At 58.0% G+C, this 21,473-nt stretch overlaps 6 protein-coding genes across 6 annotated transcripts; 5 read left to right on the forward strand and 1 right to left on the reverse strand.

Annotated features, from left to right (window-relative positions):
• Positions 1-394: 394 nt before the first annotated feature.
• Positions 395-4,326, forward strand: BKCO1_4000147 (foie gras liver health family 1; the record flags this gene model as incomplete). The annotated part of the gene is made up of 4 exons (XM_020275568.1): positions 395-676; positions 735-2,361; positions 2,417-2,536; positions 2,588-4,326. 4 exons carry the CDS (start codon positions 395-397, stop codon positions 4,324-4,326), a joined length of 3,768 nt encoding a protein of 1,255 aa, XP_020134389.1.
• A 604-nt stretch (positions 4,327-4,930) lies between these two features.
• BKCO1_4000148 (solute carrier family 25 member 38) lies at positions 4,931-6,169 on the forward strand (the record flags this gene model as incomplete). Its single annotated transcript, XM_020275569.1, has 1 exon — positions 4,931-6,169. The coding sequence occupies one exon, from the start codon at positions 4,931-4,933 to the stop codon at positions 6,167-6,169; it is 1,239 nt and encodes a 412-aa protein (XP_020134381.1).
• A 732-nt stretch (positions 6,170-6,901) lies between these two features.
• On the reverse strand, positions 6,902-8,238 carry BKCO1_4000149 (alkaline ceramidase; the record flags this gene model as incomplete). The annotated part of the gene is made up of 3 exons (XM_020275570.1): positions 6,902-7,091; positions 7,227-7,916; positions 7,979-8,238. 3 exons carry the CDS (start codon positions 8,236-8,238, stop codon positions 6,902-6,904), a joined length of 1,140 nt encoding a protein of 379 aa, XP_020134382.1.
• A 513-nt stretch (positions 8,239-8,751) lies between these two features.
• On the forward strand, positions 8,752-9,246 carry BKCO1_4000150 (prefoldin subunit 1; the record flags this gene model as incomplete). Its single annotated transcript, XM_020275572.1, has 3 exons — positions 8,752-8,781; positions 8,841-9,007; positions 9,081-9,246. 3 exons carry the CDS (start codon positions 8,752-8,754, stop codon positions 9,244-9,246), a joined length of 363 nt encoding a protein of 120 aa, XP_020134246.1.
• Positions 9,247-10,523: 1,277 nt separating this feature from the next.
• Positions 10,524-12,144, forward strand: BKCO1_4000151 (reticulocyte-binding protein 2 a-like protein; the record flags this gene model as incomplete). Its single annotated transcript, XM_020275573.1, has 2 exons — positions 10,524-11,843; positions 11,905-12,144. The coding sequence occupies 2 exons, from the start codon at positions 10,524-10,526 to the stop codon at positions 12,142-12,144; spliced, it is 1,560 nt and encodes a 519-aa protein (XP_020134245.1).
• Positions 12,145-18,998: 6,854 nt separating this feature from the next.
• On the forward strand, positions 18,999-19,741 carry BKCO1_4000152 (period circadian protein; the record flags this gene model as incomplete). The annotated part of the gene is made up of 2 exons (XM_020275574.1): positions 18,999-19,064; positions 19,121-19,741. 2 exons carry the CDS (start codon positions 18,999-19,001, stop codon positions 19,739-19,741), a joined length of 687 nt encoding a protein of 228 aa, XP_020134248.1.
• Positions 19,742-21,473: the final 1,732 nt, after the last annotated feature.

Raw genomic sequence — 21,473 nt, forward strand, 5'->3', positions numbered from 1 at the left:
TGTGTAGGTGCGCGGAAGCGGCGCGCAGTGGCTGGCGAGGAAATGTAGCGGAGCGCGAGGGGCTGAGGAGCCGGGACTCGAGCAGGGCGGGCCAGGGCACGCTTGAGCGAGCGGTCGGCGAGGAGGGCCGGCGAAGGCGCGTTGTGGGGTGTGGAAGCGGAGGGCAGAACTGAGGATCGGAGTTTGGCGCGGCCGGAGGAGCGCCAGTCTGTCTGGCGTCACTCGTCCAACAAGCTTCCACCCGGCCACCAACCGCATCCCAGCTCCGCGATTCGTCTTTGCGGGGGAGCCGTGCTCCTGCCCAGCACCGCCCAAGCCGAGTGTTGCTGCGCTACACTGCTGCTCTTTCTCGCGACCCCGTGCGCTCTATGGCTGGCGGCTGCCGATCTTCAACATGGACGTCTATCCTCCGCAATACGTCGAGCACAACCTCCCCTTCGTCGTCCTCTCTGGCCTGGGCGAAACCCCGTCCGATGACTCTGGATACGTGCCCCATCCGCTGCTGAGAGACCGTGGCATCGAGATCGACTCGGCCGTGCCGGTCGTGACTGGCGAACACGCGGACCAGCTGCGTCACGAATTCCTCAGCGCAGACGCAAGACATGCGCCGTGGAATGGTTTGCGGACAAAAACACGTGGCGACCATGTCGGGTTCAGGTTGAAGGCTGTCGGGAGGGTAGGTCAGGGACACCAGTGTCCTCCGTCCCCCGCAATGCAGGCTTACAGAAATACAGGGCTATGTACTGCCTCCCCGCAAAGCGCAACCTCCCCAGATCTCCCCCGATGAGACTCCTCCGGGCACCCCGGTGCTCAGCAGTGGCCACCGATGGGTCCTGCATTCGCCCATATCTCCGCTCTCTCCCGGCTCGCCCACCTTTCCCGACGGCGTCATGTCGCCTCTCTGGATTGCCAAACACCAGAACCATATACCCGCAGTCTTCATCTCCTTCTTCGACTTCACCTCCGAGCCGGGCAGAGATAGCTTGAACGACAACCAACTCAAGGCAGAGATTAACCGCATAAAGGCCATATTCCATTCTTGCGGCTACAAAACACACTATGCCGTTGTTCTCATGAGTGATCGGTCCATCTTCGAGGCGCCAGAAATCGAGGAACGGCTTGCGAATATCCGGCGAACCACCGGGCTCGATCCTAAGAACGCTCTCTTCTTCCTCCCCGCCAATCCATCGCGTGCGGAATTGGCCGCTTTCGTTCAATCAGTCTTGACCACATTGCAACCTCTCTGTGTAGAATATTACCGCGACCTGTCCAAGCATGCGAGGCGGAAGAAGAATCGCAACAGCGTCCCAGCACCAACGGCAGCACCGACCCGGGGAGCCTCCCATCCTCTGTCCAGCCCAGGATGGAGCGTGAGATACGACTTCAAGCTCGGAGTGTTTGCCGAATTCCGACAAGAGATGGATGCGGCATGCAGGCATTACAGTTTTGCCATCGATGCTCTTTTGGATGGTGACGGAGTGTTTGAGACAACAGCCAGCTGGTCACCACGCTGGGATGACACCCGTCTGCTTGCCGATGGTATCGCAATCCGCATAGTGAGATGCTTGATGTGGAACAATGGTCCGACGTCTGCAGTGCAATCTTGGCAGAATTACAAGGACAGGATGCATGATCTCCTCGACCGGCGCGGCAAAGGGACTGCCAATTATGGTTGGCAGGCCTGGGAGTCGAGATGGGCCAGGATTATGGCGGAGATCATTCAGCGAGTGGACCCGCCGATCTTCGCTATCGTCGGTTCACCTGAGTTTCCCGATGCCTTGCCTGAGAGGAAAGCCATCTATTCACCGCCAGAGAAAGCAATTCCTGTTGGTGAAAGGCTTGCGCCCTGGCACCTGGTTCATCATCCCGGATATTGGTACCGAGTTTCTGCGGAGCGAGCCATCGCTCGACGGAAACTAGCGGAAGAACTTCCAGAGGAAGATCGCCTGCCTCCTGGAATGTCTCCTGCGACAAAGGTCGCGAACAGGTTCGCTACGTATGACATCTATCTGGTGCCTGAGCCTCACGTTGAATTTCCTATCCCCAACAAGGGTGGCGAGGGATTCGATCATACTGCTGAGATCGTGGACCTGTTCAATAAAGCGGTTGGAGAGTTTCACGCTCGAAGCCAACAGCGCTTTGTGGACAAGCTCCAGTTAGATATGGGCAAAGAGCTCATCCATGCGGAGAGGTATAGTGACGCCTTGAGCGCCCTAAAGCCGCTGTGGGAAGGCATGAGTTGGCGAAACGAAAGGTGGTGGACGCTCGTCTCGGACGTCACTTGGGCATTGAACGAATGTGCAAAAAGATGTTCAGACGAAGAATCATTTCTGATGACCGAATTAGAACTGCACAGTCGCCGTAAGTGGCTCATTGGCCTATTATGCCATGATCAAATTGCTCACTTGGCGTTCAGTATTGCGTCCAAAGCAGGGCAAGGCCTATGATTTCATGACCTGTCTAGACTCCTTTCCTCAAGCTGAAGGAACGGAGAAGCCCCACGTCACGCTGAGAGCTCGAGATTTCATGTCTTGCCGTAAGTACTTCGTCTTTCGTCGGTTGATCAATTGGCTCTGACAACTTGTAGTTTCAATCACGGCCGAATTTGCTGTGGTAGAGGGTCATGTCGCAGAACCGATCCTAACACAGATCGCCGTGAGATCCTACGCCCATAGAGGTTCGAAACCAATCATCTTGGACAAACTTACTGTAACTTTCAAGGGCTCTTTGGGATTTATCAAGTTACAACACCAGCAAAATGAGAGCGGATCATCACCTATCACGGAAGTTACCGTGACAGAGGACGAAGAACACAAGGCTGGAAACATACCAAGCTTCAAGGGCACTGCCGATCTGAGTTTCTCTGCTGGCGAGGTTAGAGTGTTCACATTCCCAATCATCTTCAGAGAGGCCGGAGAAGTCTTCGTCGAAAGTGCTGCGTTCGAAGTAGACACGGACAGATTCCACCTCACCTGCACCGCGGAATCGCCACAAGATAACACGGAACCCATTTGGTGGTATAGGGGAAAGAACGGCCTGAAGACGAAAAGACTGGGTAGGATCATGGATGATCCGGCCATCAAGGTTCTGCCCAAACCGCCGAAAATGGAAGTCCGGCTCCCGAATCTGCAAAAGCGATACTACGCCACTGAGCCCGTCATTCTGGAGCTGGAAATCGAGAATGGCGAAGACGAAGAAGCCGAAGCGACTCTTCAGTTCGTTTTGATGGACCAGCAGAAAAACTCTCTTGAATTCAGCTGGCTCACTTCAGACGCTGATGCGGCAAGTGACGAGCAGGAACCCGATCCATCTGATCACGGCATGGGGAAAATGGAGCCGGGAGCGAAACGCACGCAAAGCGTTCGCTTTGCAGCACCTATTGATTCAGGGGAGGTACTGTTTGAAGCCAAGGTCGTCTACCATGTTGTCAGCGATCCAGACGTGCCAATCTCGAAGACAATCGTCGGGGAGCTGGCCATCATCGATCCTTTCGAGGCTACCTATGACTTCACACCTCAGGTCCATCCAGACCCCTGGCCCAGCTTCTTCCACATCGACGACACGCAACTACCAGAGGCATCTGCAGACCCGGCTACAGCGGAGGCATTTGGTCTTACTGCGAGGTACCTCATGAACGTCAGAGTCGGTTCCTACGCAGAAGAAGACCTTGTAATCCAGGATGCGGACCTCACTGTCCATGAGGTCGCAGGCGGTGCCATAGCCAGGGTGACCAAAAAGAGTCCCGATGAGCCCGAGGCTGAGATCGCACCCCAAGCAGTCCAGCTCCGCACTTTCTGCGTCGACGTGCAGAAGATCGCGCTCGAGGACCGCCGGTCATCGGCGCTGGCGACCACCATCAGCGTGACGTGGCGGCGCAAGACGCCAATGTCGCAGCACCCGGAGGCTTCAGGCAGCGTGCGCAGCATCATCGCGAGCCCACGGCTCATCGCTGCCAACAGCGAGCCGCGCGTGCTCGCATCAGCGCGGCCGTCGACGCAGGTGGCGACGCTCATCCACCTGGACTACACGCTCGAAAACCCAACGATGCACTTCCTGACGTTCGACGTGAGCATGGAGGCGAGCGAAGAGTTTGCCTTCGCCGGCCCAAAGCTCACGGCGCTCCACATTCTGCCTCACAGCAGGCAGACGGTGAGGTACAACGTGCTGCCCCTGGTCAAGGGCGCGTGGATCTACCCGCAGCTCCGGGTGCAGGACCGCTACTTCAACAAGGTGCTCAAGCCTGCGCCGACCGAGGGCATGCGCCAGGATAAACGAGGGATTGCGGTCTGGGCCGATGTCATGGAGGAGGAGGGCGGCGAGAAGTGAAGGCGGTCTGACTCAAGGCTACGGAATGTTTGAAATGTGTGTATGACTGTACGGCCCGTTTCGTTCTAGACGGGGTTCCGCATGAGCGAGGATTAGGGTAGAGTCAAATGCGTATCGGACTGGGCGCACATGTTCTCGTCAGCTGAACGGGATGTGAACTCGGCCGCTGCTGAGACATGCGGGTCATCCCGGAGATGCTGCAAGCCGTGATGACCGCAAGTCTAGCTGGTGCATGCGACCATAGTAGTAGCCGCAGTGCACTGATGCGGCGTGTGCAGGCTTTCCCGACGTGCGTCGTTGGTAAGTAAAGCTCGTGCCCGGGACCCCTGCTGTGCTCGGCGCCCCAAGCTCCCGCCTCCGCGCGGGCGATCGCGGGTGTCGCAAAATGACGCAGACGACAGCCGTTTCCCGCCAACACCTCGTCTCTATCTCCGGTCTTTTTCTCCATTACTGCCCCCCAACCCTGTCCTTGCCCGCCATGTCTTCGTGAATGCAGCATCTCCCATATTTCTCTCCAATTCGTCTGATTCTCGAATACCTCAACTGAAGCTCCAATTGGGCGAGACTTTTCTTTGCTTGCGGGCTGCTTGATGCAACCACGGCAATGTCAGATGGCGGCAAATCGCGCTCGTCGTCTTCCTGTAAGTCGCAATATCCTCATTCGCGCCAACAAGGAGCATCCAAAAAGGCTTCTCTTAAACCCCAATTCCGCTCCCTCCCAACACCTTTCCCCTCACAAATCTCCCTCCCCAAAACTCCCCACCTCAAATCACACAGACCTATCCCCAGCCAAGCCCCACTAACAGCCTCTCTCCAAAAAAATCCAGTCCACTTCCTCGCCGGTCTCTCCTCCGGCGTCCTCTCGGCCGTACTGCTGCAGCCGGCAGACCTACTGAAGACGCGCGTGCAGCAATCGCGCAGCACAACGCTCTCCGCCACCCTCACCAACATCCTCCGCGGGCCAGACCCGGTGCGCTCACTATGGCGCGGCACGGTGCCATCAGCGCTCCGCACAGGCTTCGGCAGCGCGCTCTACTTCACCACACTCAACGCACTACGCACCAGCGTCGCCAAGTCCGAAGCGGTCATCCACCACCGCAACAACAACAACACAACAGGAGGCAGCAGCGGACAACATGCCGCCGGCGGTGGGACATCTAGCAGCAGCAGCAGCCTCGTCAAGCTCTCGCGGCTGGGCAACCTGGTGACGGGCGCCGTCGCGCGCGCGTCGGCCGGCTTCGTCATGATGCCGGTGACGGTGATCAAGGTGCGGTTCGAGAGCAGCTACTACGCGTACCGCTCGCTGTGGGCCGCCGGCGCCGACATCCGCAAGACGCACGGCGTGCGGGGGTTCTTCGCCGGCTTCGGCGCCACCGCCGTGCGCGACGCCCCCTACGCCGGCCTGTACGTGCTGTTTTACGAGGAGAGCAAGAAGGCGTTGGGGAGGATGGCGGGCGTGGCAGGGACGGCGGCGGCGGGGGCGACGGGGGCGAGCGTAGATGCCGATCAGGAGAAGAAGGCGGCGGTCATGGGCGGGGGGGAGGCGGCGGCGGTGAATTTCGCGTCGGGCGTCGTCGCCGCGGGCTTGGGGACCGCGCTGACGAATCCGTTTGATGCGATCAAGACGCGCTTGCAGCTGCTGCCGGATCGCTATGCGAACATGGCGCATGCGGCGCGGTTGATGCTGAGGGAGGAGGGCGTGGGCAGCTTGTTCGATGGGTTGGGGCTGCGGATGGCGCGGAAGGCGCTCAGCTCGGCGTTGGCTTGGACGTTGTATGAGGAGCTGATTCGGAGGGCGGAGAGGAGGTTTGTCGCGAGCGAGGAGGCGGTGTTGAAAGGGTGATTGATTGATTGACTTGCTGGTTGATCGTTTGATTGCCTGGGCCGTTGTGTTGGACAGGAGGAGACAGTCGCTTTCATGGTGGACAAGGGATGTTGAGGAAATGGGAAAACATGGAGACCAGGGAATGGGCACCGGCGTTCATTGGGATATGGCGATGTACAAATCATCGTTGGGCGGGGTAAGATGGGTTTACCCTGCTGGATTATCGCTTGCTTTTATGGCATCCCCTTGTATCCTTACACTCAACTCATATGAGCGCAGCAGCAGTGGCGCCAGTGAATACATTGCACATAGTGCTTGGGACCCACGTATAGTTCGGTTCGCTTGGTATCGTAGTTAAATCGAGGGAGTTGAAGCACTTCTCCAGCCGCGTGGGTTTTTTTCCCTCTTTCGTCAATAGACGTTTGGTGCATTCATATCTAAACGAACGCTTCAACTACCCAATCTCACTATTTCAGTTTCAAGCGATTCAACCTTGTAGCAATCTTTCCGGTTTCAAACGCCCTTTATTTTTCTTTACCTATCTTCGCTATGCGCCTTGAACCATGTCGCCAGCCACCTGTCTTACTCGTCTAGCTTTAGCTTTTAGAAGCACATGTTGAAATCCTCCCGATAGGAATCCAATATAACCTCCTACGCATGCCCCAAACACCAAACCACTCACACCACCAGGAGATCAATCCTAATAATGCATGCCAGTAGAATCCAAGATATGTATCGGTAGTGCACTCTTTACAAGTGCTTCTTGACGCCCTTGGCGTCGCCGTTGAGCTGATACGGCTTGTTCGTTTTGACGACGAGCGGCATTTGGAAAACGTTCGGCCAGTGAAGCTTGTACTCGTCTTGCTTGCCGTTCAAGCAATGGCGAAGCCAGACTCCCCACGTAATGTAAAAGTATGCACCAACGCCAGTCATGAGGTGCCTGTAAGATGTTATTGGCTGAGCATTTCACGTACGATCTCTGCAGAACCAAGGAAAAAAGAAAGAAAGAGAGAACAACGGCCGAGCGAAGCCCGAACAGCTTTGCAGGGGTGGGTTTGGAAGAGGAAGAACTTACCACCAACCGTGACCTTCCAGCAGGATGCCCCACGGCAAGCCGACGTCTCTCCTCCAGCGGCGGAGGGTGCCGCAGAGCTCGTTGTCGAGAGTCCAGATGGCGAAGCCGCCGAGGAAAACGCTCAGGCCGGTCCCGATCATGAGCCACATGGTGCGCAGGATCTCGGTGTCGCGCGCGTCCCGGCGCTGCTTCTCGCCGGGCACGGCGGCAGCGGCGTCGTTGCCGTTGGCCACGGCGGCCGCGCTCGCCGCCGCCTTCTCCTCGGCCTTGAGCGTGGGGCGCAGGCGCACCTCCATGATGTATATGCTGCGGAACAGGACGACGGCGGTCAGGAGGGCGTACATGTTCTGGTGGAAGGCCGGGTCCTGCAGGTAGTGGTAGTAGCCGGTGATGAAGGCGGCGAGGGCGACGAGGAAGAGGCCGAGGGCCTGGGCGTAGGCGCGCGAGCGGCCGTAGGAGAAGGTGGCGTAGAACATGAGGCAGGTGGTGTAGATCATGGACAGCTCGTCGACCAGCTGCATCGGGTACTTGAGCGTGCTGTGGAAGAGGAAGCTGCCCGTGCCGACGACCAGGTAGCCGACGAAGGTGACGAGGAAGATGCCATCGTGCTCGTTGCGCAGGCAGTTGTTGATGCCCTTGAAGGCCAGGTAGATGAAGAGCAGGTTCGTCAGCGTGTTGATGATCTCGGCGCTGTAGATGGTGGCGTAGTAGTCCTGTTGCGCGAGGAGCTGTTAGCTTATACGGAGCTGCACGGCGCTGGGTGGGTGCTCGGCGCGCAGCGCATGGCAACAGCGGGCGGGTGCCATTCGCGGAGCTGAGGTCGTTTTGCAAGCACAATCGGCGGGTTGCACAGCTGCATCTTCTGCAGCTCGGGCGAACAGCACGGTGGCTGAGGGCTGCTTTTGGGTGGATGGGTGCTTGCCTCCTCGCACCAGTTCAGAGTGCTTGTGACCGGGCTCCAGAAGCCGTCTTGCGGGCCTGGATAGGGGACGGAGGGGAGCCAGTCGGGCATGGTTGCACAGCGGTCTGGGGAGCAAACGACAGGCGTCTGTGACTGAAGAGGGGTGGTGGCAGGAAAGCTGCAGTGGACCGCGGATAGGGCGGATACCTAGGCGACGGGGCTATACGGAGCAAGCCATTTGTCATCGTCGTGCGAAAGTCAAAGACAGAGAGATTCTTCTGTTCACAGCAGACGCGCGTGCACCGAAGCGAGGCCTCAGGCGCGCAAAAAGAAGCTTGCGGCCCGCTAGGTGGCTGTCACGAACCGGCGGGCAGGCGCGATGCGTGCCGTCATCATCGCCTTGGCGCGCCTGCCCCCAGAGGCTCGCAGAGGGACGCGTTGTCTTGGCATGAGAACGCGGCTCCGACTCCACACCATCACCGCCCAGCCCGAGCCACCTCCCGTCCGTCTGCTGCTCGGCCCGAGTGTAATTCCAGCCGTCTGAGCTCTCTCCGCGACCGCGCGACCTGTCCCTCCAGCGCCGCAGCTCAGCTCCCCGTCAGCCCGCACTCGCGCCCCGCAATCATGTCCATCCCCCCCGAGGCTCTGCAGAAGGTGAGCCTGCCGCATGCGGACCTCCACCGACTTCAACAACCATTCTGACCCCCGCCAAGCTTCTGCAGGAGATTGAGCAGAAGGCTGCCTTCTCCCAGCAGCAAATCACCATCGTCAAGGCCCAGATGACCGCCAAGGCCCGCGAGCAGCGCATGCTGCAGCTTACCACCAGCGAGGTTGACGCGCTGCCAAAGGACACGAACGTCTACGAAGGCGTTGGCAAGATGTAAGCTCGGCTGCCCCTTTGATGTTGTTTTCCATGTTCCTGTGCTTGCATGGTATTCACGCGCGTTTCACAGGTTCGTATGGAGCCCGGTGGATGATGTGAAGAAGCGCCTGGTTTCGGAGGGCGAGGAATTGAAGTCGGACACGTCCAATCTGGAGAAGAAGCTCCACTACCTGGAGACGACGTACAAGAATAGCCGCGACAACCTCGAGCAGCTGTTCAAGTCGGGCCCCAGGTGAGCAAAGAAAGGAAGAAATTCAATTGCCAGGGGGCGGCACAGCTTCTCTATCTGTCCGCGCCGCCCTCACCAACACGGACGGCATTTGCATCAAAGAAAAATCATTGGATGTTGCCGACGTGCCCGTAGCCGCGGAGCTCAACCGAGACGAGCGGCCCACTGTTTCAACGCGTCAACCTGTGCCTCTGTGACGGGTGAAGGATGGGGTTTTGCAGGTTGGTACCACTCGTTAGCCTGCACATCCTGGCCCCCACGACCAACTCGCCGAGGGCTTGCTGCCACATTTATGGGTGGCGGGATTGCACGAGACCAAGGCCGACGCTAGTCCAGGCCGAAGTGTCCAACGGTAAAGTAGTAATAATGCCACCAGCGATCGCCGTCGACTTTTACCTCTGAGTCTCCGTGAAGAGAAGCGTGGCGCGCGAACATGGGTCAGCTAACGGTGCAGATAGCCAACCCTGCACGACAGGAGCAGCAGCACACGCGGCTAGGCGAAGGCGCTTCCCGAGACATGCAGGTCGGCCAAGTTTGCGCGGCGAGAGTGAGAAGCAGGTGCGAAGAGCCGCGCGCTGATAAAGCGGGATTGCCAAAGGCCGCTAGTGGAGGATGGTGGTGGCGCATTCTGCCAGCCTCTGCCCCGCGCCGCCGCCCGTCAGCGCCCGATTCAGCACTCAAGCCCCCGCTTACTACATGTCAAACACACATCTTGCGCGCCCTGGTCCGGGTGCCGCCGCGGTTGTTGGTACCAGGCCCACGGCAGCGGCAATCCCAGCCTTTGAGCTGCGCTGCACGCTCGCGCTGGCCCAAGCGCCACCGCTGCATATGATAAAAGCACCGCTGCTTTTCAGCCCCCAAGGCTCGCTCAGCTTAGCATTTCAGCTACGGCGATAGAGAAAAGCCACCCGAGTCAGCTGCCTGCCGTCCGTCTCTCTTCTTCTTCTCTGTCTCGTCTCTTTTCCTCGCTTCCCTTCCTCGGATCAGTTGCGCGCGTCACGCCCGGCTCGCTTCAGGCGTGTGACCCATTTCAGTTACCTCGCTCTCCCACAACATCTGACTTGCCTCGCACACCCGCCCTGCTGCCTGTTTGCTACCTGATCAACTGCCTGCGAGCCTGCGAGCCCCACTCGCCGCTGACGCCTAATTCCTCCCGAGTCCTGCATTCACGCTATACTTTCCAGCTACGCTTTTAGCACCGCACCTACTTACTTCTCACTATTTTCATCAAACACCCCGAGGCAACAGCAAGGAACCACACACATTCCTGTGACTCCAACCACCATGCAGCGGGGTTGGGATGATGAGTTCTACTATTCGGACGAGCGTTACGGCGGCACTCGATACCCAGCGCCTGGAGGCATGGGCCGCAGCCCCTTTCGCCGCAGCGGTGGCCTTCTCGACCCAGGCGCCCATCATCACGTAGGCGGCCTCCATCGCTCGCACTCAACTGGGTCGCGCGGCGTGCCCAATATCCACATCCACAACAACATAGAGCAGGACATGCACCCACGCCTGGACGCGCGCGCCCAGCAGCGCACGCCAAGCGCCTCGCCACGAGGCCGCCCCGTCATGCTCGACGACGAGTGGGCGCTCGAGGACGACGCTCCGTTCCGACTGGCACCGGGGGCCGCGCGTTCGAGGTCGCGCGGGCGCCCTGGCTTCGCCGAACACTTCCACCATCACGACCATTTCGGTTCCCACCACGACTCACCCAGCCCGGACTACCGCGCGGTGCAGCTGGCGCTCACTGAGGAGCGGAGGCGCGAGGCGGAGGAGCGGCTGCGGCGCGAGCAGGCCGAGGAGTTCGTGCGCAAGGACATGGAGCTCAAGTACATCCGCGAGCAGCAGGAGCGCGAGGAGGAAGAGGCGCTGATCCAGAAGCGGCTGAAGCTGAAGATGCTCAAGGACAAGGCGGACCGGGAGGAGGAGGCGGCGCGGCTGAAGCGCGAGGAGGAGCACATCCGGCAGAAGTACGAGCTCAAGCGGGAGCAGGACGAGCGCAAGCGGCGCGCCGAGGAGGAGGAGATTGCGCAGCTGAAGAAGCGCGCGGTGCAGGAGGAGAAGGAGCGTGCGGCCAAGGAGGCGGCGGCGAAGAAGGCGGCGGCCGAGGAGTACCGGTTGAAGATGGAGAAGGAGGCCAAGGAGGCCGAGGACGAGCGCAAGCGCATCATCGCCGACTTCGAGCGGAAGAAGTCGGAGGACGCGAAGAAGAAGCAGGAGGAGGAGCAGGCGTTGATCAGGCGGCTGAAGGAGCAGGAGGAGGCCAAGAAGAAGAGGGAGAAGGCCGAGTGGGAGGAGTTTGAGCGCAAGCAGAAGGAAAAACAGGAGAAGGCGGCGGCGGAGAAGAAGAAGAAGGAAGAGGAGTTCGAGGCCGACATGCGCAAGCGTCTCGCCCAGTTCGGCTTCCAGGAGAACCAGATCCAGGCCATGATCAAGCCCGAGAAGGCGAAGGATTTAGCTGTCGGTCTCAGCCCGGCCAACCCCATAGAGCAGCACCACCACCACCACCATCAGCACAAGCCGACCTACGTCAAGGTGCACCGCGATCACCTCGCCATCGAGACGTTGACGTACTACAACTTGCCGTGGGAGTGGGATAGGGTAAGTTCAAGCGATGCGTCATCCCGGAGTAGCACATGCTGACAAAACTCGAACGCAACAGACTGACACCGACTACATCATCATCCTCCGCGAGATGGACGCTCGCGAGACGGACATCTTATTTGAGCACACGAAGCGCGTCCGCAGCAAGACCACCGAGACGCGCTTGCTCATCCAGGAGCGTCACAACCACGACGGCAAGCCCGAGTATGCATGGGTGCGCAAGCGGAGCAAGAGCAAGAGCCCGATGAGGGTTCGCGCCGCCAGCAGCCCCAAGAGGAATGTGTTGTGGTTGGGTTGATGGCAAACGTTACGACGACATTCAATTTCAATTTCACCCCCCACACTGGAGTTTGCATCTCACACACGATACACGATTCCGGCTTATTTTTTTCTATCTTCATGCCTTTGTTTGAAATATTCAGTCCTCCATTTCATCCTTCCCCGTACTCTATCTATCCCAATATGGCCAGTCAGAGACAGATTGGAAGAATGGACGGACGGATCTGACGGTGTCTGGGGTCTTTGGTTCCTGATGGTTTATCGCGCAAGCTTTTCATTTCCGGACTTTTCTCTCCTCTCTCTATCTCTCTCTGATGACGAGCTAATCCCCCGTTCACGACACATATGGTATACCTCACAATTTTTATTCTTCTTGTCTCTTACGAGTTGCTGCATGTAAAGGCAGCCTGGATATAGGGAAATGGTAGTAGCTTTTTTTTTCTTGTTGCCTCAGCCTTACGGCTTCTTGCGTATCTCTCGCACCGAGAGTGAACGGTTGGGAGAGGAAAATGCCAGGGATCATACGTGCTCAGACGTCACTTTCAGAGACAAGCCTGTTCTGGACCCTGCCTGATGCCGCCTGATGCTGCAAGTTGACGTTATTCTTCTGCATCTCGTCGTCGAATCGCGGATAAGCTAGCTAGCTATGCACATGCATGCCGTGCATTCATCCATCCATCCCACTTGCCTCTTTTGCTGTTGGACCCCGCTTGGGACTTACTCAAGCTTCACATGATCTGATTCGACCGGTTGACATGATGGCTGCATTCAATTCTTTTCTTCTCACAACACTACTGCGCATAGGATTTTATACAGCCGATACGATGAAGGTGAGATCATCAACTGGGCTTTGCCGCGACAGATTAGATGTGCAATGATCGAGGACGCACCTTCCTCAGCCAAAGCGGTATCGTGATCATTCTTGGAAACCCGCCGATCAATGTCCTCGGTGCAAGCTTCTCTATCCGCGGACGAGGGCACTGGTGCTAGCAATGATGCTCGCTTCCCTCAGAGCCCATACATTGCAAACATTCTCTCATTCAAACTCAGCAGAGCCAAAGGCTGCATATAAAGGGAAATTGAAAGAGAAAATCTACAATCGTCACCTGACTGCTAATAATATAGCTATTCGCTGTATGAGTAGACTTTAATGCTACGCCTCTCTCTGCCTTCGCCTCGGTCTTCAGTCTATGCAGGTTCAGTCATGGGGGCCGCGTTAGATCAGTGGGATCATAATGCATCCGGGCAGCCCCTCGTCCCGGTATCCCGAGTACGTAGAGTCTTTTATAGTATATTGCGGACTTTACTTTGGCTCTAAGGCAAGCATGATAATAGCGGTGACGCATTCTAATAACTGGATGGTACTTGTGGGTTTCTGTTGTGTTTCGGCCGACTGGACAGCTACTTCACCCGGTGGTTCATTTACACTTCGGGCCCTGTGACAGGAATTTGCATCAACATCTATCGGTAGGGGTGATCACAGCCGGGTGTAGGAAGTAAAGCTGATAGCTGGATGGTTTATTGAACACTGCTACTACAGGAGGTTTATATATGCGCGAAGAAAGGGATAATAAGGGTCCTGATCATGATGATACATTGCTGAATGAGACCCTTGTGGGTCTGATGATGAAAATCCTCCTCAACGAGGGTCATCTGCATGATGATGAGGTCCAACAACATCAGACACACAAGGCTCACAGTTAGTGACGAAGGGATTTGACCTACGACAATCCTCTATGTGGGCGGTTGAAGCAAGTACACCAATCGCATGCCCACCTTTTGCCTACCATTTCCATCACCTTGACGCAGTGCAGACGCGCGAAGCCCACACAGACAGCCCAGCAGACTTCATCCCCCCACCAACACCTGAAAAGAGCCGCAGCCCTTCCCGCTGCTTCGGCCGGGATGCTCTGAGCATGAGCCGCGATCACTCCATGCCTCTTCCTACCGTTTTCAAACACCTTTGCCAGCCCGCTGCGAACTCGTTACCCTTGTAATTTAAACAGCACTGCATAGCAGCATGTACCCGTCCTGATGACAATATGCATCGTTCAACCAACATCGCTGAAGCTCACCGACATGAAACGAGAGAAGAAGAAACAGGGGGGGTTGACGATTCGTACGGGGTGAGTGGCAAAGGCGACGGCAGTGTACCATATTGTGGTCGTCGTAACTGCAGCCCTCCCATTGAGAGCGGCTTGAGTGGCAACGAAGAACAGTCAGAGCTACCAGCGGGGATTTGTACATACAAGGGCATGAGCGCTGAACCCACATCACGCGCAGTGTCCTCGACGCCGGGTCCCGTGACCGGCGCAGACTCCTCTAGGCAAGACCGTAGCCGATGCTGGATAGCCAAACTGTGACCGGTGACGCATGTGGTAAGGAATACATACACGTCATCTCAGCATGCGTTGGTGATGGAGGGACTGCCAATGAGCCCATTGCATGGAGGCTACGATAAGTACATACAACTGAGAGAGTATGAGCTTCTTTACCAAATTACTGCTCTCCACCAAGCCCATCTTGCATTATTCCGGCGGCTAGCCAATCACGCTCCATCCGCATGGAACCCACATGGCAAAGCAAGCCAAGAAGCAACGAGGACCCCCGCTGTCCTCATCACCCAACTCTCTCTCAACCATACCTACCCAACGCGAGGTGCCACCCAGTACCGTCCCATCCGTCCGGATCGCGAAAAGAGGATCACCATGGGGGGGACGGACGGGACGGGGACCAAAAAACGCCCACCGACCAGCAGCATCCCCATCCATCCCCTTGAAACAGGGCAAGTACAACCCGCACTGACTACCTCCGTCCCACGCATCCTCCGGATCTCCTGAGAAAAAAACCCGCTCGACGATCTTCACGCGCCCACACCAGCTAGCGGATCTCACGCGCCGCGCGCCGCACGCCCCCCGGTGACGGCGCGGTGCGGTGCCTATGGAACAAATGGCATGCTCTCCTCGGTTGGCTTCATCTCCGGGGGATGAGGGGGAGCTGCAAGGTACCTACGCACCTGTCCGAGCGCGAAACAAGCGTGTCGAGCAGTCGGAAAGTGTAAAGACAGAGCTGGGCTGGGCTAGGCCTAGGGAGGCCCCTGCCCCCCTAACTAGCTAGGTAGTGGCGGATGGTAGGCTCGGTTGACGGAAGCGGTTCCGAGTGGAGGAAGAGAGCCCGTCGAAGCTCATCAGGAGAGATGATGGGTTTGAGAGAGCAGATGGGATCTTCAGACTACTACCTGCTCGGCACCAGATGGAATAATAATGTAGCGATCAGACGTGTAAGCGCTTTGGCACGAACATTTGGCGGAGACGGAAATCGATGAAAGGGAGACGTGAGAGCTGGGTTGTCGGCCATTGTCAGCGCTGCACCCAGGTAGTCTCCGTAGAGCCGGCCTTGCTCCTGGAAGGCGCTGAACAACACATCCTCCATAGTCCCCTCGGAGATGATTTTTATTTCCGCCTGCTTCATCAAAGTTGTAGGAGTACAGAAGATGGCCAATCGTGTAGACCGGGGCTTTGCCGAGCCAGACTGACGCGCGACCATTCACAAAGTCCAAGTTGATTCCCTGAGGAGCGAAGCTGAAGTCACAAACGCCTCGAGACTGGGCCTGTTTGGTGTCGGGAAGACGCAGTCAACCCAAAGTTTCGTAGTATCAAGTTGCTGGACTTTAGGCGGCGAACGACTACGCAGAGATCTGCCATGGATCCTTACCCATCTGCCCGGAATTGCCGCTGATGGATGAATCTTTGTGTGCGCCGCAGCTGCAGTGGCTTACAACGATTTGCACTCCTCCCAGACATGTTCAGTGTGAGAAACTGTGCTCTTCAATCCTCCGTAAGTAGAAGGAGTGAGGACTTGAACGCAGATGTAGAATCTGAAAACTAGACAAATAATCCAAGCATAGCGTACAGATACGCTTAGCGATGTGCGAGATGTTTTGTACGCGACTGCTCAGTAGTTGAAGAAAGATACCGAGCGGAAGAAAGATACCGAGCGGGAGAAAGAGGCGTGTACAAGAAGTCTGGACGTCGTTCTGCCACGCGAAGATTGGCCCGTCGAGCCATAGGATCCACCATCCCACCTCTGGGCTTGCGTTTTCGATCCGCTCTGTCAAACCAGCGTGAAGGTGCCTTTCGGCGGCCCAACCTTCCAGGGTGCACCTACTTGCGTCCGCCAGAAGCGCGTTGGGGCTGGGATCCAAAATTCACAGACACACACCCCAACGGGTGGGCACACAGGGAAGAACATCCCACAGAACCGCGGTCCGTGTGTAAGGCCAGCGGCGCCAGCGAAAAAACCGTCGTCGGCCCGCTCCCCGAAATCTGAATGAAACCTACCAGCGATCGGTCCGTTGCAAAGAGGATGACCCGAGAGAAGAGTGAGGCGCCCCATCCTCGCTGTCCGACTCGGTATCTCCGACAAGACCATGTTTATAGCGTAGGTCGTGTATAAAAGGAAAAAATTTTCATTAGCACCGCAGGCTACAGCTCGCGTCCGCCCGACTTTGTATAGCGTGAGAAGCGAGTATGACGCCGGTGCTCGGCACTCGTCTTTCAGCTGCCTTGGTTGAGCGTGGTGCTGCTTGTTTTTTCAGCGGCGCAGGCACGATATGCAGGTAAACCGGACGGGTCGGTTGGTGGAGAGGCAGGATCCACCGAGGAAAGAGCCGCGCTGCAGACTCGATGCCGCATGAAGAAGGTATTTGGCACCATTGCCGAACGTCCTCACAGTTCGAGAAATTCTGCCGGGTTCCTGCGCACAGGCGCAAGGGTTGAGCCTCTTGTTTCACCGCTCGGGGCCGGAGGTAGAAGCGGCGGTTCATCGACAGGAGAAGAGAAACGTTTAGAGCTCGGCGTTCCACGAGTCGATAAGATGATCGGGCGGGGAAGACAATCACAGGCGGTCTATCTGCTCACCGAGTAGCTGGATAGATGAGAGTTGTTCCTGACCGCCAGAGTTGCCCCATATCGAAGTGCGGTCAGCGCACTGGCTCAGCGCGAGGGCCAGGGAAGTGACGACGCTGGCGACTCCGGATGTGCTGATCTTGAGTCAGGGCGCCGAGGCTCCTGCGCCGTGCAAACACTGGGGTTGGCTGGGCGTCGGCAACAGGCCCCAAAAACGGCGCGGGCGATGACGACCAGGCGCCGGGGTTTGTCGGAGGCGGCAGGCTCGTGGACTGGAGCGCAAAGCACAGAACATGCAGAGAATAGGAGTGAAGCCAAGAGACGGTCATAGTTGGGCCGCGGCGTGTTGGCAGCGCATTAACGCGGCCAGCTCAGCGCAGGAATAGGCGGCCCCAGCGCCGCCCCAGGCCGGCGTGGCATCGCCCGGAACGAGCGTCAAGACAGCGCCTTCTGGACGAATTCACGGTGTGAGCGAGATCTCGCATCTGTTGCCGGGTGATTTACCATGGGCGCCTTAACGCAGGGTCTGGAGCTCCGGAGCTCCTAGGCTCCTGGGCCCGGCGGAAAGCCTGCTTGTGCTCGCGCGAAACACAATCCCATCGGCAAATGACGTGAACCACGGGCGAAGCTTCGCGTTGACGGCCGTCGCTGCGCGGCACGATGAGGCTGCGAGCTGCGGGCTGGCGGCGCCGCGGGCTGCAGGTCGGTTGCGGCCGAGTGCCGTTGGAGCCGCGCAGCCATGGGCGCCGGCGAATGGGCGAATGGGCGAGTGTGCCTCTGGGCGATCGCCGGCGGGCACATCAAGGCGGAATGCAACCCCAGCGCCCAGCGCCTAGCCACGGGAACACCTCTGCGCATTGCCAGCGTGAGCCCCCAAGAATAGCAGCCTGCGCCCCAACGGCCCTCTCTCACGACGTCGAGCCGGCGGCGAATGACGGCTTCCGGCCATTGGATTGGGTGGCGAGACGGTCCGACGCGGCCAGAAACACGGCAGCACATGGCAGCACAGCCATCGCGCCTCGAGGGCCCCAACCAGCCCGTGTTGGAGGTACTGGAGCCACGGCTGCGGCTCACCCTCGCGTGGCGTTTTGGTCGTGGACGTCAACGACGCCCGATGCCGCTCGTAATCACCCAGCCGTGCTCGGCGGAGCGGATCCTGGGCCAGCACAGCTGAGGCCAGCGTGCCCGTCGAGCGCCGGGGTGGGTTAATCAGCGGAGGAGCGAGTGCGATGTTTCCAACGGCGTCGGCAGAGTAATTGGATCAGCAAATGCGCCCCTAGCCGGGCGCCACCATGCCAGCTGCGGCGAGACACTCACAGCGCTCCGTCACCCGTGTGACTGCGCACAGTCCGGGCTGGCGAAGGAAGCGCGCGCTGCCCATCTCACCAGCTCGACTGCCCGATCCCGGCAAGCGTGCAATTCGAGGGTGCATGACGGGCGCGTGAGCCCGTGTCAGTGGAGGGCGTGGAGGGGTGCCGGGGCCGCGCAATGCTGCAGCCCTTGGCCGTGAGGGCTTCGCGAGAGCGCCGTCGGCAGCACCAATGGATCGGGCACAAGTCGCGGCTGGCCTGGGGCGTGGAGCGGGTGGCGGTCGTGAAGGCGCTATGGTGGGCGCTGGTGAGAGCATCCAAGCATCCAAGCATCCAAGCGATGGCCAGGGCGCCTGGTCGCCTCCGCAGGAGAAGCCCGGGCCGCCCAGCGTCGGCGTTGCGCGCTAGGAGGGGCGAGGACGGGGCGTGGGCTTTGGGAATCGGCGTGGCCCGAGCGCGGCCTGCACTTGCCTGCACCTGCCTGCACCTGCCTCTGCTTCATAAACCCAGGCCGAGCATCCCAAACACCCGCCTTCACTTTACTCCCATCCTGCATATAACCGCCCACCCGCCGCCCGTCTTTCGCTCAGCACCTAATTCCACTCGCTCTCAACCGCCCTCGCGCAATTAATCAACCCACCCTCCAATCAGCCACCATGAAGTCCTTCTTCTTCGCCGCCGGCACTCTCGTCGCCGCTGCCTACGCCCAGGACAGCGCCTCCGTACGCTCCCCTCCGCACCCAATTGACCGCGTGCAACCCGCTGACATGCCAAACAGAGCGCCGTCTCCTCCGTCGTCGCCTCGGCCGCCTCCGGCGCGAGCTCCGCCGTGAGCTCCGCTGCCAGCGTTGCCAGCTCTGCTGCTGCCGTCAGCACCGTTCCCTACTCCAACGGCGCCACCTCTTTCCTTACCATGACCAACTCCCTCGGCGTCGTTACCGGCCAGCCCACCCAGCCCGCTGCCGTCACCTCGCAGCCCAAGGTTGCCACCATCCCTGCCGGCACTGGTCTGTACACCATTGCCATTGGCAGCGTGACCAACATTGTCGTCTCCGCCGGCAGCACCGTCACCTCCATCGTCGGCGGTGATGCCACCATCGTCAGCACCTCGTCGGGCCAGGTCATCGTCTCTGCCACTGGCACCGCCGCCTCGGCCGCCGCCTCGGGCTCTGGCTCTTCCGCCTCGGGCTCTGGCTCGTCCGCCTCGGGCTCTTCCGCCTCTGCTTCTGGCTCTTCCGGCTCGTCGGCCTCGGGCTCGTCTTCCGAGTCTGGCTCGTCCGCTTCTGGCACCGCTTCCGGCTCTGCTGCCTCGTCGAGCTCGACTGGTGCTGCTGCCGCCGTCAAGGTTGCCTCGGGCGCTCTCTTCGGTGCTGGTGCCGTCTTCGCTGCCTTCTTGTAAGGGTCTACATGGGCGAACGATTTGACGGAACCAGCACTCGATACCCCTACGCCACCCTCACCTAATACTTGACGGGCGACATGTTTATTTCTTTTTCGCTTCGATTGTACGCAATTCTGCTTTTACAACTTTTGGCTTTTGGCTACCACGCCTTTTTATCACGACGGATGCGGAGGGAACGGGTCACAACTTAATGTAGTCATGCATGGCACCTGGCGCACACAGGTATACCACAAAAAATCCTCCTTAATCACCCTCCACACTCTTGCTTGCCAATACGCCCTAACTGCTGGGCTGGCGTCAAGTGTTAGAGTAGCTAGTTATCTGCAGGAATAGTAATCAGGTGGAATGATACCCTGATAATTTATACTCAAGTTGTCAATCACCATCAGAGTCCCTCTTTCATCATGTCTCGATATCTCAGCACTTGATTCCGAGGGCCCTGTCCGCGGACGGCCTTGAGACGAATAACGTCGCACCCTCCCAAAACAAAAAGAAAGAAGGAGCACGCCAAGGACCCCCCAGTTGACGAGATCTGCCGATCATTTTGCGTCAATCATCTTGTCCAACAAAGTAAAACTCACTAGCGGTTCGGCCCTGCCACGGAGGTACATGGCACTTTATTTCCAACCTCTGTGCGCTTTTTTCCCTCTTCCGAAAAAGAAGCTCTCGATCGGCTACTACAACGAACTCGATCTCAGCCGACCGAACATGTTTCTTAACTCCTCCTATCCCTTCATTTCTTTCCGCTGATTTACTGACAACTGCATCACTCGTTCACCAGGCCGGCAGTTGCAGTTGCACACGACAGCCGTCGTCGTATCGCCAGGCCAACCAACGACACCAATCATCGATCCGCCCCCCACATCCGAAACTCCCCAGCCACCGCACTTTTCAATCCTTCTCTATCACGAACACACGAACCACCTTGCCCCTCTTATGCTCCACCCACAGCTGCGCCCGACAAGCCTTTCGGCATATGCACGATGCTGGAAACATCCGCTAAGCCTTATCAGCCCAGCCACACGCAATACGAAAAGCATCTTTCTTTCCTCCGCCATCTTTCCCCCTTCGTTCAAACCTGCAGCGAAAAATCACCGTGGCGGGGGAAGAGGATTGAAGGAGTTTGGGAAGGAAGGGGAAGAGGAGGGGAAGGTGATCTGGCGTACAAACCAGCCTCTCTCCATCCATAGTTGCAAGCAAAGGAAGAAAATGAGCAAACACGTATCCCAGAATAGGAAAAAAGAACAAGCAATATCCACATATCATAGGTGCAGCTTCTGCAATATTAATACAAAGAAACAAAAAAGCAAAGGGAAGAAGCGCCTTGCATCAAGAAGTTCTCACGACCATCAAGAAGCCCAACCCACACACTCAGCTAGGCACTGACCACATCCCTATGTACATACTACTATAACAGACAAAAAGCACACAACCCTCTACTGGCCTACGAAGCGACACACGCAAACGAAGCAGTCTGCCCCGGAATACTGCGTCGCGACTCCTCTCAAGCTCTGTTTCTCATACATCACATAGACAACGCAATTTCAACGAGTGAGCGAGCGACCCATGACGCCACAACGACGACGACGACGACGACGACGACGACAACAACCAAAAACCCCTCCACAACCCACCCAGTCGGTAATCGGCAAAAAAAAACAAAAAACAAAAAAAAAGTCCACGCATGCAACCCCACCCCCACCGCCGTTGCTTACTCCCTTACGCAAGC

This window comes from Diplodia corticola (genome assembly GCF_001883845.1).
Source record: "Diplodia corticola strain CBS 112549 chromosome Unknown scaffold4, whole genome shotgun sequence".
In the NCBI taxonomy this organism is placed as follows: Eukaryota; Fungi; Ascomycota; class Dothideomycetes; order Botryosphaeriales; family Botryosphaeriaceae; genus Diplodia; species Diplodia corticola.